The 14,804-nt window shown below is 43.3% G+C and overlaps 1 protein-coding gene across 1 annotated transcript in view; it reads right to left on the bottom strand.

The window, feature by feature from the left end:
* Positions 1 to 14,804, bottom strand: part of nek1 (NIMA-related kinase 1) — a 38,137-nt gene that overhangs the window by 8,347 nt on the left and 14,986 nt on the right. The window contains exons 28-32 of the mRNA XM_056276321.1: positions 8,889 to 9,098; positions 8,686 to 8,791; positions 8,485 to 8,558; positions 8,166 to 8,383; positions 5,304 to 5,461 (exon numbers count right to left, since the gene is read on the bottom strand). Of these exons, the coding sequence (XP_056132296.1) occupies positions 5,304 to 5,461; positions 8,166 to 8,383; positions 8,485 to 8,558; positions 8,686 to 8,791; positions 8,889 to 9,098 (766 nt within the window). The remainder of the gene's footprint in view (positions 1 to 5,303; positions 5,462 to 8,165; positions 8,384 to 8,484; positions 8,559 to 8,685; positions 8,792 to 8,888; positions 9,099 to 14,804) is intronic.

Below are 14,804 nucleotides of genomic sequence, written 5' to 3'. Positions count from 1 at the left end.
TTGCAGATATTCCCTGATGAGAAAGGAAAATTCCTCCTCTATCCCGATAACTTGTCCATGAGGGAACTTGCCAAAGAAAATCAGTCTCTCAAAAGGGAGCTGCAGACCCTGAAAAGTGTCAGTGCACAAGATGTTATAGCCAAAGCAGCCATCAAATTGAGAGCAGACATTAAAAGTCAAGATGTTCCTCAAACCTGGCCGCCTGAAGTCAAACCAGAAGCAGAATGTCCTACCATTCCAGAGTCGCTCATTATCTTCCTGTACTTTCTACTCACAGGCTCAAATGATCCTGATCATGCATCCCAGAGAGTGCAGTGCCTTCTGCAGTCATTTGGCCATGACATAGTATATGCAGTGACATGTGGAAATATCAAGCCTTCCAAGCACATTGTTCTGCCATTCAGTGTCAAATCGTTGACAGGAAATGTAGAGTTGATAAACATCCTCAACCGACTTGGTCACAGTGTGTCCTATTCACAGATGGAAGAGATCAACACTGCCCTGTGTCTCCAGAAACTCTCATCATCAGGGAGTGGCATTGCCCTTCCAGCTAACATCCATCCTGGCATATTCACAACTTTAGCCTGGGACAATATCGACCGTCTTGAAGAAACTGTCAGTGGTGAGGGAACATCTCACAGAGTCAATGGGATCGCTGTGCAAGCAAAGCCAGTCAACCCACTTCCTGTCCAACCCATGCCCACTGTTCCCAAAACAAAGAAGAGAAGCATTGATGGACCCCCACCAATGTTACCAACTTACAATGCTGGACAACGGGTAGGGCCACCACAAAGCAAAAAGTCAGATGCCGATACTGCAGCCAATACTAAGCTTGCCAGAGAGAAAAACCTTCTTTGGGTCCTAGCACGCATGTCACAACAAGAAGAACAGTCAGTCAGCAGCTGGACAGGCTTCAATATCCTGACTCGAGGAGAGATGACGGTCATCCCCGACAATATAGGCTATCTGCCTACCATCAATGCTCCAGCGACACAAATGTCTACTGTCAACGAGGTGCTTAACCAGTCACTGAGCATCATGCAGTGCTTAGGCCTGAGGAAGATTGTCTGTGTCTTTGACCAAGCCCTTTATGCGAAGGCTGTCGAGATCACATGGAAACACCATGACAAGTTCCATGATATCATCGTTAGGCTTGGGGTATTCCACACCATCTGCACACTGCTGGCAATAATAGGAAAGCGTTTCCAAGATGCTGGACTCAAACACCTCTGCATTGAGTCTGGCATGATTGCAGAAGGCTCAATTGCTGGTGTTATGGATAGCCGCAAGTACAACAGGGCAGTGCGACTACACAAGCTCCTGTATGAGGCTCTCATGCGACTGACCTTGAATGGTTTCCTGTCCTGGTTGGAAGAAACTCACAGGAATGACATGGTTCACCTGAATGAGACACTGAAGACCATTGACAGCCTTGGGAAAGAAGTCTCACAACATGCTTTGAAGGAGGTCCTCGAGAACAGCTCTTGTACACGCATCATGGATCTATTTGAAGTCTACCGTGAGTTCCTTAGAGGTGGAAACAGCAGCCTCTCGAACTTCTGGATGTCCTATTTGGACATGGTTGAAATCTTGTTGGGGCTCATCCGAGCATCCAGAGAGGGAGACTGGATGCTACACTTGGCTAGCATTCGAGCAATGATCCCATGGTGCTTTGCTTATGACAGGATGAATTATGCACGCTACCTCCCCTACTACTACGCCCAGATGTCTGAGCTGCCCATCACACACCCAGATGTGTACACAGAATTCATGGAAGGAGGCTTCTCAGTCCAACTGGGCTGCACCAATCCCTTTGGCCGAATCCCTGTTGACCAAGCTATAGAAGAAACGGTGAACAAAGACACCCAAACAGCTGGAGGGACAAAGGGATTCAGCTTGAAGCCAGGAGCTGTGACCAAATATTATCTCACAGCTGAGTATAGAAGCATGTACCTCAGACAGCTGAGAGACCTGACAGGTCAAGGCAGGTGCAAATGGTCTCATCCAGATCTACAGAGTCCAAGGATCAAGAGAGATGAAGCAGATGTCCAGTCTCTCATGGACCTTATGGAGAATAACTGGCTCAATCCTATGTCCCCTGATGAGATTGATTTGGTTAGCCTCTCCACTGGCAACATGGCTCCACCTGATGTGACCATAGATCTCTTGAGAGCTCTTGAGAAAGGAGAAGAGGCCTACCAAGCATTCCAGCAAACAAGGTTAGATGCAGACCCACCACCTGTGAAATTCCACGACAAGATGACCAAGCAAAGTCTGAAAACATTCTCCAATGTCAGCACAAAACAAGCTCATGGAAAGAAAGCACAGGATGTGGTTCTGAAGGCAGATAGAAACCTTTTCAGTCACATGATCCTGGTGGCTGAAAGCAGGAAGGTGAATCTGAAGGATGTCCTTGCCTACCCATTGGGCCCACTACCATGGGCACTGGCAAATGCTGATGGGTCCTTACGAAAAACAAACAAGGCTGCACTTGCCAGAGAGCTTGAAAAGAATGTATCTCCTGCAGAAGACATCCCAATCCCATCTACTTCCATCATTGATGGGATGAGCCTGGTCCAAAAAATGAATGGCAACAACAAAACCTTTGCACAGGTGGCAGTCAGCCTTGACCCAGGTCCTCCATGAGGGAGCACAGAGTGGGAGGATTGATGTTGTTTTTGATGTCTATCACCAGACTTCGATCAAAGAGGCTGAACGACTGAACCGGGGTGGAGACATCACTCTCCAGTACAAGAATCTTGCAGGGGGACACCACGTCCAGCAGTGGAGAAAATTTCTGTGCAGTTCCTCCAACAAGACCAGTCTCATCAAGTTTCTGGTGGAAGAGTGGAAACTCCCACGATACAGAGCTATGCTGCATGGCAAGGTGTTGTACATGACCTGTGAGGAAACCTGCTACAAGTTGACAGAAGATGGGTGTGAGGAAGCAGCAGAACTGCACTCCACACATGAAGAAGCTGACACCCGTCTGCTCCTGCATGCATTGCATGCAGCAAATGCGGGCTCAAAGTCAGTTATCATCACAGCTGAGGACACTGATGTCATGGTGCTTTGTCTTGGCTTCCAGAAGGACATCACCTGTCCCATCTACCAGAAGTGTGGGACTCAGAACCGCACACGGTTTGTCGACATCACCAAACTGGCAAGTTCACTTGGAGACAGCATCTGTGACAGCCTAATTGGCTTACATGCCTTCACAGGCTGCGACACTGTCAGTGCATTCGCTGGTCGAGGGAAGCTGAATGCCCTGAAGATAGTGAGAAAGCACACTTCCTGCCAAGAGACTTTTAGTCAACTGGGACAGACATGGAATGTGAGTGATGAGCTGTTCCAGAAAATTGAGCAGTTCACCTGTCGGATGTATGTTGCTAATAGCAGCACTGCTGAGGTGAACAAACTGCGTTACCAGCTCTTCTGCACCAAAAGGGGAGAGGTTGAGTCCAGCCAGCTGCCACCATGTAGAGACTGTCTCTTTATGCATGTTCAACGAGCCAACTATCAGGCAGCAATATGGAAGTGCTGTCTGCAGGCTAACCCTGTGGTGCCAAGCCCTACTGAGTATGGATGGACAGACGATGAAGGCAAGCTGGCCATTTACTGGATGCGCTCCCCACCTGCACCAGATTTGGTCTTGGAAATGCTAACATGCAAGTGTGTGCATTCATGCAAAATGCCAAGCTGCATGTGCCTGTCAAATGGACTTCCATGCACAGACATGTGCAGGTTACAGACCTGCAGTAACCAAAAACAGCAGGATGGTCCAGAACTGGACTTTGAACTTGGGGAGTCAGATGATGAGAGAAACGAGCATTTTGATGAATGACAGTGTGATGATTCTGATGGTATTACTGTGGTAGTAGTCTATTGATGCACAGGATGTTGATTCTGGACTTGGTTACCCAGAGCTTGATAACAATAATGTAACCATATTCACATATATCCATTACCCTACCCATTACCATTACATATACCCACTAATGATATGGGATTACATGTATCATTGACTAAGTATATGTAAATGTCAATGTTGTTTAAAATATTAAAATAGTTCATTACCTCACTATGGTATTCCTTTTTATCATGTATTTTGATTGTGTATTTAAACAAATGTATAGAGAGCAGTTTGTGACCTAACTGGCTTTGGTCTAGTTCTCATTTAAGGCTCACAATCACCTCACACAATGAAATAGTATGGGTATATTATACATTTCCTGAATCTTTACAGTCCTGTGAGTATTCCAGTTTTTGTGTTTTGTGTCCCTGATATTCCTAGATGCCACAGGGCTAAAAGAAAGTATATAGTTTAGGCGAAAATTGCAGAAAGATGTGTGTTATTGACGGGTTGAAGAGCTCAAGTGACCTCTATATTTGTGAGAAATATCCACAACAGGGCTTGAATGAAAGCTAAGAAGGTCCCCTTTAAAATGATACCAAAGACAATATTATAGAACATTGAAAAATGTCCTGACCATGAGGCTAAACCAGGATATGCACCAGCGTCTAAAATGCAATTTAGTTTAGCGAGTGGTTAACTTCATGAGCTGATAACTGTGATACAGCTGCCACTCAGGAATGGTTATCATACCAAAATATCATCTACAGACATGGATCCTTTCAAAAATTATAAGTAAGTTTTGCCACCTTGAGTGTACCGAAATATTGTCTGGCCCATGGACTATTAGGTTTTTCAGCAATTTGAGCTACAGCAGCTCTTCTGTGGGATCAGACCAGATGGGCTAGCCTTTGCTCCCCACACATATCAATGAGACTTGGGCGCCCATAAGACTTGGGCACCCAAGACCCTATCGCCGGTTCACCGGTTGTCTGTCCTTGGACCACTTTTGGTAGGCACTTACCACTGCATTCCAGGAGCACCCCACAAGACCTGCTGTTTTAGAGATGCTCTGACCCAGTCATCTAGCCATCACAATTTAGCCCTTGTCAAAGCTGCTCAGATCCTTACGCTTTTTCCTGCTTCCAACAGATCAACTTCAAGAACTGACGATTCATTTGCTGCCCATTACATCCCACACTTGACAGGTGCCATTGTAACGAGATAATCAATGTTATTCACTTACCTGTCACAGTGGTTTTTATGTTTTGGCTGATAGGTGTACACACACACACACAGACACACACACACACACACACAGCACGCCATATATATACCCCATGCCATATATAGATAGATAGACAGATAGCTATAGGTAGATGGGGGGGGGGGGGAGAATAGTGCACCTGAAGGTACAATGTGCATTGGTGTGAATCTATGTTTTTCTTACTCCTCTGTCTCTGACTGATCTTCATCTTTAGCTGTTTCCTCCAGGTCTTCTATTTCCAGGTTGTTGTCAGGAGCAACAACAGCCCCATTTGACATAGCAGGGTCCTGCTGAGAGCTGAAGACACGGCTGAGGTCTGGCAAAGAGCATGTACGCAGCATCTGGCAGCACAACATCATGACAGTCACACACAACATAGAACATCTTGCCAACATCAAACTAGATGTTTTGATGGACAAGACAGGAAACTGACAAAAGAGAGGGTGTGGCAATTAATTACATGGTACCCATTTTGACTATGGTTAAACAAAGCTCAAACAACCAGTCCCTGAGGTGAAAGCAGTGTGGATTTGAGTGTGTGTGTGTGTGTGTGAGAGAGAGAGAGAGAGAATAAAACAAAAATGTACGCCTGTTTTATTGACTTCCAAAAAGCTTTTGATTCTATTTGACATGCAGGACTGTTCTAGTTATTGAGAGTGGTGTAGGGGGTAAAACATATGATATTATTAAATCAATGTATTCTGGCAATATGTGCAGCGTAAAAATTGGCAAAAAAAGAACAGAATTCTTTACCCAAGGGCGAGGTGTCCGTCAGGGCTGTAACCTCAGCCCTGCACTCTTCAATGTCTACATTAATGAATTGGCTACTATACTAGAAAAGTCCTGTGTCCCCGGGGTATGTCTCCGCAATCAGGAGGTGAAATGACTACTCTTTTCAGATGACCTGGTTCTGCTGTCCCCCACAGCAGATGGCCTACAGCAGAGCCTGGATCTGCTAGAACATTACTGTCAGACCTAGGCCCTGACAGTAAACCCCAAAAAGACCAAAATAATGATATTCCAATAAAGATCCGGATCTCAGGGCATTCTACCTAAATTCTCAATTGGTACAAAACTTGTAGAGTACCGCACACACAACACCTACCTAGGATTAAAACTAAGTTCAACTGGACATTATAATGAAGATGAGAGGGAAAGCACGCCGGGCTTTCTACGCCATAAAAAAATATACAAACAGAAATACCAGTTAGAATTTGGTTAAAATTAATTGAGTGTGTTATTGAACCAACTGCACTCTATGGCAGTGAGGTGTGGGGTCCACTTACAAAACAAAACTTTACTTAGTGGGATAAACACCCCATTGAGACCTTGCATGCAGAGTTCTGTAAGATTCTCCTACATGTCCAGAGGAAAGCTACAAACAATGCATGCAGGGCAGAATCAGGCCAATACCCACTAATACTGAAAATACAAACAAGAGCAATTAACTTTTGGACACTCTAAAACTAAGTGACCCCTTCTCGTATCATCACCAAGCCCTGCAATGCCAAGAGCTGAATAGTAATAGGAACCCCCTTACCCAACTGGTCCTGAGGCTGAGAGCACAGACCTGCTCTATTAACACACCTCAGGAACAGGACACATCACCAATCAGACTCAATCAAATTACGAAACAGTTAAAACAAAACTACATCACTCATTGGCAAACACAAACAAAAACACAGAGCAAAATGCAGTGCTACCTGGCTCTAAATCGACAGTACACCATAGCAGATTATTTGAGAATGGTGACTGATCAACAACTAAAAACAACCTTGACAAAGTACAGACTGAGTGAGCACAGCCTTGCTATTGAGAAGGGGAGACACAGGAAAACCTGCTCCCTGCAGAGCAAAGGCTGTGCTGTCACTGCAGCCTCAGTGAGCCTGAAACAGAGCTACACGTCCTCACCAGATGTGGAAAATACAAAGATCTTAGAGAGGCACATTTTAAACAATTCGAACTAATCGTAAAAGGTTTTCTTAACCTATCAGATGAAGAAAAACTACCAGTCCTACTAGGGGAAGACCCAAAGAGCTGTAAGTTAGCAGCAGTCTGTGTTGCTGCCTGCCATAAAATGAGGGACAGTGAGCGACAGTTACCTGAAACACATTGTTGCTGTCATATTCGATGACAGTATGTTCTTTTGTTTTGTATTATGTTTCTTTGCAGTACTACGTTTCTTTGCTGTAGTGTGTTTGTTTTCAATGGTGTTTTCCAATTGATGTTTGGCTTTTTTCAATGTTTGGACGCTTGCTTTGGCAATATGTACATCGTTACGTCATGCCAATAAAGCCATTTGAATTTGAATCTGAGAGAGAGAGCGAGAAAGAGTTTAAGTGTGTGTATGTATACATGCATTATAGAGGGAAATGGGGACGCTGACGAAATGGCCTCTGGCATGATGACACATCAGAGATGTGGAACATTTCAGTAGTAATGCTCTATTCAGGCACAGTCACAGCTGGTAAAGCACACGCACACAGTGCATAAGCCTGGACCCATGGACAAACGCAAGCAAGCGTGCAACCATGAACATACCAACATATATATATACTCTCTCATATAGAAACTATATATCGCTGAGCTGAGATCTGTGCATTTCTATGATCTTGATGGAGGTTATGAAAGATGTAAGATGATAGATGCACTCTCTCTCCTGCCAGACCCGCTGCTGGTCCTGACCATGTGATTAACGGCACTGGTTCCATTCCAGGCCTCCACCCCCCTCCCTCATTAATAAAGAAGACTGAGAGCCTACCTAAAAATACCCCACAAACCTTGAAATTACACTGGGCAAAAGGACAAGAGTGCACTTCCTGAACCTCTGAAACAGCCGTTAACTAGACGCTGAGCTTTCCAGCACTGTCATGGGTCTCATATATATATGCATGGGTCTAATTTATGCAATCATCCTTGGGATGACAACTATTAGACTCGAATATGAAATAGTTTATTTTGTGATATTACTGGTAGTGAATAGGTGGGTGTAATTTCCATTAAATCCGGAGCTTTAGATTTTCCATTCAAGCTTTACTGGTTCACCTTGGGGTTGCTGGTGTCGAACATGCCTGTGGAGAGACCGATGAGGAGTGCGTCCTGGTGTTTGGAGCGGAGAGGTGAGACGGAACGGGAGCGGGAAGCCAGAGAGGAGGATGACTCGTCCATGGAGGACTGGGCTGAGAGGACTGACAGAGCAGCTGCACGTCGGTGGGCCGGGGAGCAAAGCTTTATAAAGAGGGGCTCCTCACAGGGTGGCAAACCTTGAGTTATAAAGGCAAAAGGAACCAGTTAGCATTCTTATTTTTATTATTATTATCATTTTTATATAAAAGAAACAGGTTCAGACCCTCTCACAGCTCACCAGAGGATTCTGTTTGCTTATCTGTGTGTTTCTGCACTTCGGTCTCTGCTGGTCTTACACCGCCTTCTGGTGGTCTAAATGGGAAATACACTTCAGGCCAAAAAAATACACGTGGCGTCTTTAACACACAATTAAAACTTCGCGTCTTTTACACACAATTAAAACTTCAGTTCATGAAGGTGACAAACAGTCCGCACTCACGGTGGCCACTGGACCTGTTCCTCCCATGCCTGCTGTACTTCAGCTGGGTGTTGCAAGCCCTTTTTTGGATACTGTTCTAAAACCACTGACTCCAAGTCTGCTGGATCTGCATGTATTCAGGTCAGATATGATGATGTTTTGAAAAAACATTTCTTAAATCGACTGAAAGGACTGAGCAATATTTTCTCAGGAAACATACTGACCTTTAATTTCAGTGAAGTCAGGTGAAATCTTTCCTTTCTCCTTTGCACCAGCCACAGGCCTCTCCTGATCTGGGATTACTGTTACAGTTGTAACCTCCTCGTGACCTTTAACATCAGCACCCTGAACTGCGACTTGTGGGCTTAGCGTTGGGGAGATGACCACTTTGGGTGTCCTTGCATCTTCAAGTACTGCTGACTGGTTAGACTTGTCTGGGGAAAATATGGAGGGTCATCAGTAATGGAGGAAATGCAGAATATTAACCATATCAGCTGCAGCACTTACAAATTTCTCTGTACATGTGTTTGTGCATTAGGTATTTAACCAATCACAACCATGTTTGGGCGAGAGAGAGGATGCGTCTCCTTTTCTTTAATAGGAGACGCACTAATTGTAGCATCTGTTGTCATGGCTGAAATTAAAGATGCAACCATGCACTCAAAGTCGAACTCCAGGCCTACCGTGAGTTTGGCACTGCTGTGCTGCAGCCCGAAGTTGTGAAAGACATATAATTTATATGACACAATAGAATTATATAATATTATACACTACCGTTCAAAAGTTTGGGATCACATTGAAATGTCCATATTTTTGAAGGAAAAGCACTGTACTGTTCAATGAAGATAACTTTAAACTAGTCTTAACTTTAAAGAAATACACTCTATACATTGCTAATGTGGTAAATGACTATTCTAGCTGCAAATGTCTGGTTTTTGGTGCAATATCTACATAGGTGTATAGAGGCCCATTTCAAGCAACTATCACTCCAGTGTTCTAATGGTACAATGTGTTTGCTCATTGGCTCAGAAGGCTAATTGATGATTAGAAAACCCTTGTGCAATCATGTTCACACATCTGAAAACAGTTTAGCTCGTTACAGAAGCTACAAAACTGACCTTCCTTTGAGCAGATTGAGTTTCTGGAGCATCACATTTGTGGGGTCAATTAAACGCTCAAAATGGCCAGAAAAAGAGAACTTTCATCTGAAACTCGACAGTCTATTCTTGTTCTTAGAAATGAAGGCTATTCCATGCGAGAAATTGCTAAGAAATTGAAGATTTCCTACACCGGTGTGTACTACTCCCTTCAGAGGACAGCACAAACAGGCTCTAACCAGAGTAGAAAAAGAAGTGGGAGGCCGCGTTGCACAACTGAGCAAGAAGATAAGTACATTAGAGTCTCTAGTTTGAGAAACAGACGCCTCACAGGTCCCCAACTGGCATCTTCATTAAATAGTACCCGCAAAACACCAGTGTCAACATCTACAGTGAAGAGGCAACTGCGGGATTCTGGGCTTCAGGGCAGAGTGGCAAAGAAAAAGCCATATCTGAGACTGACCAATAAAAGAAAAAGATTAAGATGGGCAAAAGAACACAGACATTGGACAGAGGAAGACTGGAAAAAAGTGTTGTGGACGGATGAATCCAAGTTTGAGGTGTTTGGATCACAAAGAAGAACGTTTGTGAGACGCAGAACAAATGAAAAGATGCTGGAAGAATGCCTGACGCCATCTGTTAAGCATGGTAGAGGTAATGTGATGGTCTGGGGTTGCTTTGGTGCTGGTAAGGTGGGAGATTTGTACAGGGTAAAAGGGATTCTGAATAAGGAAGGCTATCACTCCATTTTGCAACGCCATGCCATACCCAGTGGACAGCGCTTGATTGGAGCCAATTTCATCCTACAACAGGACAATGACCCTAAACACACCTCCAAATTGTGCAAGAACTATTTAGAGCAGAAGCAGGCAGCTGGTATTCTATCGGTAATGGAGTGGCCAGCGCAGTCACCAGATCTGAACCCCATTGAGCTGTTGTGGGAGCAGCTTGACCGTATGGTACGCAAGAAGTGCCCATCCAACCAATCCAACTTGTGGGAGCTGCTTCTGGAAGCGTGGGGTGCAATTTCTCCAGATTACCTCAACAAATTAACAGCTAGAATGCCAAAGGTCTGCAATGCTGTAATTGCTGCAAATGGAGGATTCTTTGACGAAAGCAAAGTTTGATGTAAAAAAAATCTTATTTCAAATACAAATCATTATTTCTAACCTTGTCAATGTCTTGACTCTATTTTCTATTCATTTCACAACATATGGTGGTGAATAAGTGTGACTTTTCATGGAAAACACAAAATTGTTTGGGTGATCCCAAACTTTTGAACAGTAGTGTATATTATTAGGCTATATTATATCCTTTTAACCCAGGCATACACTACTAGACACTACTTTTGATCAGTTGGCTACCAGTAGTTGGTCCTCTTTGGGACAAGAGGAGGATGAGGTAATTGCTGGATGGTGGTGACCCCATCGTTATCCCTGCCCTGGAGGGATTATACATTTGGTGGCATGTGTGGGTGTGTGTCTGTCCGTGGCTAATCTCGCAAACTATTGGACCCAACAGCCTAAAAAAAATTTTGTGCCCAGTTATGTCTGTATGATGGAGAACCTCTCATGCTTGCAGTGATTCAAAACCTTTGAAAAACATTGGTTCTCGCTATCACTGCTCCCACTCTTCATTCACTCTCTAGCTCGCTCAACCAGCACTGCACCATGTGCATGTGTACGGTTGACTCGGATTGGATTGGGTAGCAACACGATCAAAAGTTATTAAAAGAATTCTAATAAACTGTGATTACACTTTTTATTCATGCCCCCATGATGCATACTCGAGAATAGATTATGTTCTTGCGTCAAAGAGAGATTGCCATAGAATGCACGGCTGTGATATTGATATATCGACTTATCTGATTATGCACTTCTCTCTTGCACTATACATAGTAACGATAAACCGAGAAGGACATTGTGGAGGCTAAAGCATCCTAAACAACTCACAATTTAAGACCCAAATGAAAGAGAAGATAAAAGAGAAGATAAAAAATGTATCTACAAGAAAATGATAAAAGGGAGGTTGATTCAGCTATGCTATGGGATGCCTTAAAAGCAGTCGTCAGGGGGAGAATTACATATATTTTGTGCCCGTGAATAGACAGAAAAATAATTAAGACTAATAGACCTAAATAAAGAATTAAAAGATCTTGAGACACAGCATAAAAGGGAACAAAAACTAAATTTGATGACAAAAATAAAAAAATTAGAAACGAAATAATATTATATTCACAGGAAATAGAAACAAATATTTACAAAACAGAAATGCTATTAGTCAGGCTCAAAATCAATAAAACTTTTGGCAAGGAAGTTACAAAAACAACAAGCGGATAGCATTATATACAAAACAAGAGACCCCGATTCAAAAACTATACAATTTAAGCAAGATGAAATACAAAAAATGTTTAAAAAGTACTACAAACTTTTATATAGACCTTATTCACAAACCCCGGAAGTAGCTGCCCACGGCCATATTGTTGACAATTCACTGATCAGAGCGCAGTATGGCTTCAAGGTACGAACAAAAAAGAAGTTCGATTGGAGGTGTGGATCCATACAAAATTGACTTAGTTGCCATGAATGATGATCACTCATTATTGCCAGCTATAACGTATCCGGGCATTTATAACTATCTTGTGCATACAGTATCAGCATACACGTCTCAGGAGCTCAAGGCTTTCAAATCACTTGAGTCATAACTATTTCATCAGTGGCAAGGTCAGTGATATTCTTACTTTTGTGCCACCACCAACAACATCATCATCATTATCATCAAACATCGTTGTGACGTGAAACGAGAATTTCAAAGTAACAGGGTTTAATAAAGTTATATGAAATGTAAATAATAAAATACTCATAGTATTCTTAATGTTGTCATGCTATACTTTAAGGATGGGACAAAATGAAATTCATTATCACAATGCCTGAAATTTGCCTTGAATGTAGAGTATATTGAAAAAAAAAAACATATTTTTCTCATTCCATTTTTTCCATCTTTTTTCCTATTCTATATTCCTATCTCTTGTGATTAAGGTCCATGTTAAGGTCACACTACACATGCGGTATCAACCCCTGCTTTACAACCCTACATTTAGTCAGAAGGTACAACAGAAGTGCACATGTTGGTTAGGCAGCAACACACTGTAGTTATCTTATCGATAGTTGCGGTCTCAGATCCTGATGTCACCAAGTAGGAGATTGGTATCTTCTCTGACAGTATCACATATTTATTACGCACCAGTCCAGTCACTCTTTCTGCATGTATGCGGACATGTGTAATTTTGTGGGTGGCCTCAACTTCAAGAGCAGACAGCTGTAACTTTCCTTGAGTAAAACTGGGTGTTACAATTTGTGCACATTTTAAGCCTACATTGTCCTATATATTAAAACCTGTCGGCCAAGATGAAATCACCTGGGGTAAGCAGCTCTAGTAAGCCTGAATTTTCTGTGATATATTTATTAGTAGTGCACCCTCCCCATGCCTTAGAAAGGAAAGAAATCATGTAGGTATGATTGCTTGCCTAAAAGAAAATGCTCTGTTAGAAACAGGGGTAACTTAAACCACTTACTGGCACAGTTCACTGTCAACTTAATATACAGGTAGGATAACATTATTGGCTTTAGACAATCAATTGACCTTACAAACACTTCTTCCCTTAACGTTAATGTCTACCTGTGGTAAAATGCTGAGAACAGACTTTGCTGTGAGGTGTAGGCTGAAAGTTTCGCCTATTTATTCTAGCTAGCCACAAGTCTCTTCTGTGCTGGCTCAGCTCCTCAGCATCTTTCCCTTCACGTCCGCAGACAGTCGGGATCACATAAAAACTAATGCCGGGGTTTTTATTGCTGCTGTTAGAACAGCCGTGTATAACACAGGACACCATCGCTGGTGTGCAATAACGTTATAGCCTGCCTAAAACTAACGCCGGTAGCTAGCTAGCATCTCTAGCGCAGTTGTCACCTAGGCTGTCACTTGTCGTTGACAGCTGCAGTATCTATGGTCGTAGCTATGTCAACAATATGGCTGTGGCGAACCATGATGACGTCAATCGATTACACCCTATACACAACCACACTAAGAGGGTGAGCAACAAATTGGCAAGTTCCTTAACTCTCTCAATCTATCTGCCCTATTCAAGGAACAAAATCAAATATTAACAGCTGCAGTAACTGAGACAGAGCTAAACAGCGCCATCTGCAGACTTAAAGCGAATGAGTCATAATGCAAAACCTTCTTTGGGCTTGCAATACAATCTTAACAGATGCTAAAATGCCCCTATCATGGATTGAGGGCGTGATCTCGGTTATCCCCAGGGAGGGAAAAGACAAATTAGAATGTGGATCATATAGACCAATTTCGGTGCTGAATGTTGATTACAAATTGCCAGCAGCCATACCAACATGTACCCTGTTTCTGCCAAATGACGGAAATTAAGCAGGTATGGGCTTTGCTAGTACTTGGATGGGAGAAATCCCGGGAAAACTGAGGTGCTGCCGGAAGTAGTGTTGGTGGGCCAGTAGCGGGCAGTCTTCCCTCTGGTCCTAATAAAAACAACAAATATCAAATCCCAATGCCCTAGTGCAGTGACGGGGACACTGTGCTGAAGAAGATGCTGTCCTTCGGATGAGATGTTAAATCGAGGTCCTTACTCACTGTGGTCATTAAAGATCCCATGGCACTTATCGTAAAGGGTAGGGGGTTCCCCGGTGTCCTGGCAAAATTCCCAACCTGGCACTCTCCATCTGGCCACCTAATCATCCCCTCATGTAATTAGCTCAATGATTCCTCCCTTTCTACCTCAAGCTGAAGTCTGGTGAGCGTTATGGTGCAAAATGGCTGTCGTGCACCACCCAGGTGGGTGCTACACATTGGTGGTGGTTGAGGTGAGTTACCCCCTTCACTGTGAAGCGCTTTGGGTGTCTAGAAAAGAGCTATATACATGTAATGATTATTATTATTAAATTATACACCAACATCCTTGCCAAAAGACTGGAAAAGATACTTCCTCAGCTTATACATAACCTCCAGACTGGTTCA

This window comes from Lampris incognitus, chromosome 3, assembly GCF_029633865.1.
Source record: "Lampris incognitus isolate fLamInc1 chromosome 3, fLamInc1.hap2, whole genome shotgun sequence".
Lineage (NCBI taxonomy): Eukaryota > Metazoa > Chordata > Actinopteri > Lampriformes > Lampridae > Lampris > Lampris incognitus.
This window is presented reverse-complemented; position numbering and strand designations above follow the sequence as displayed.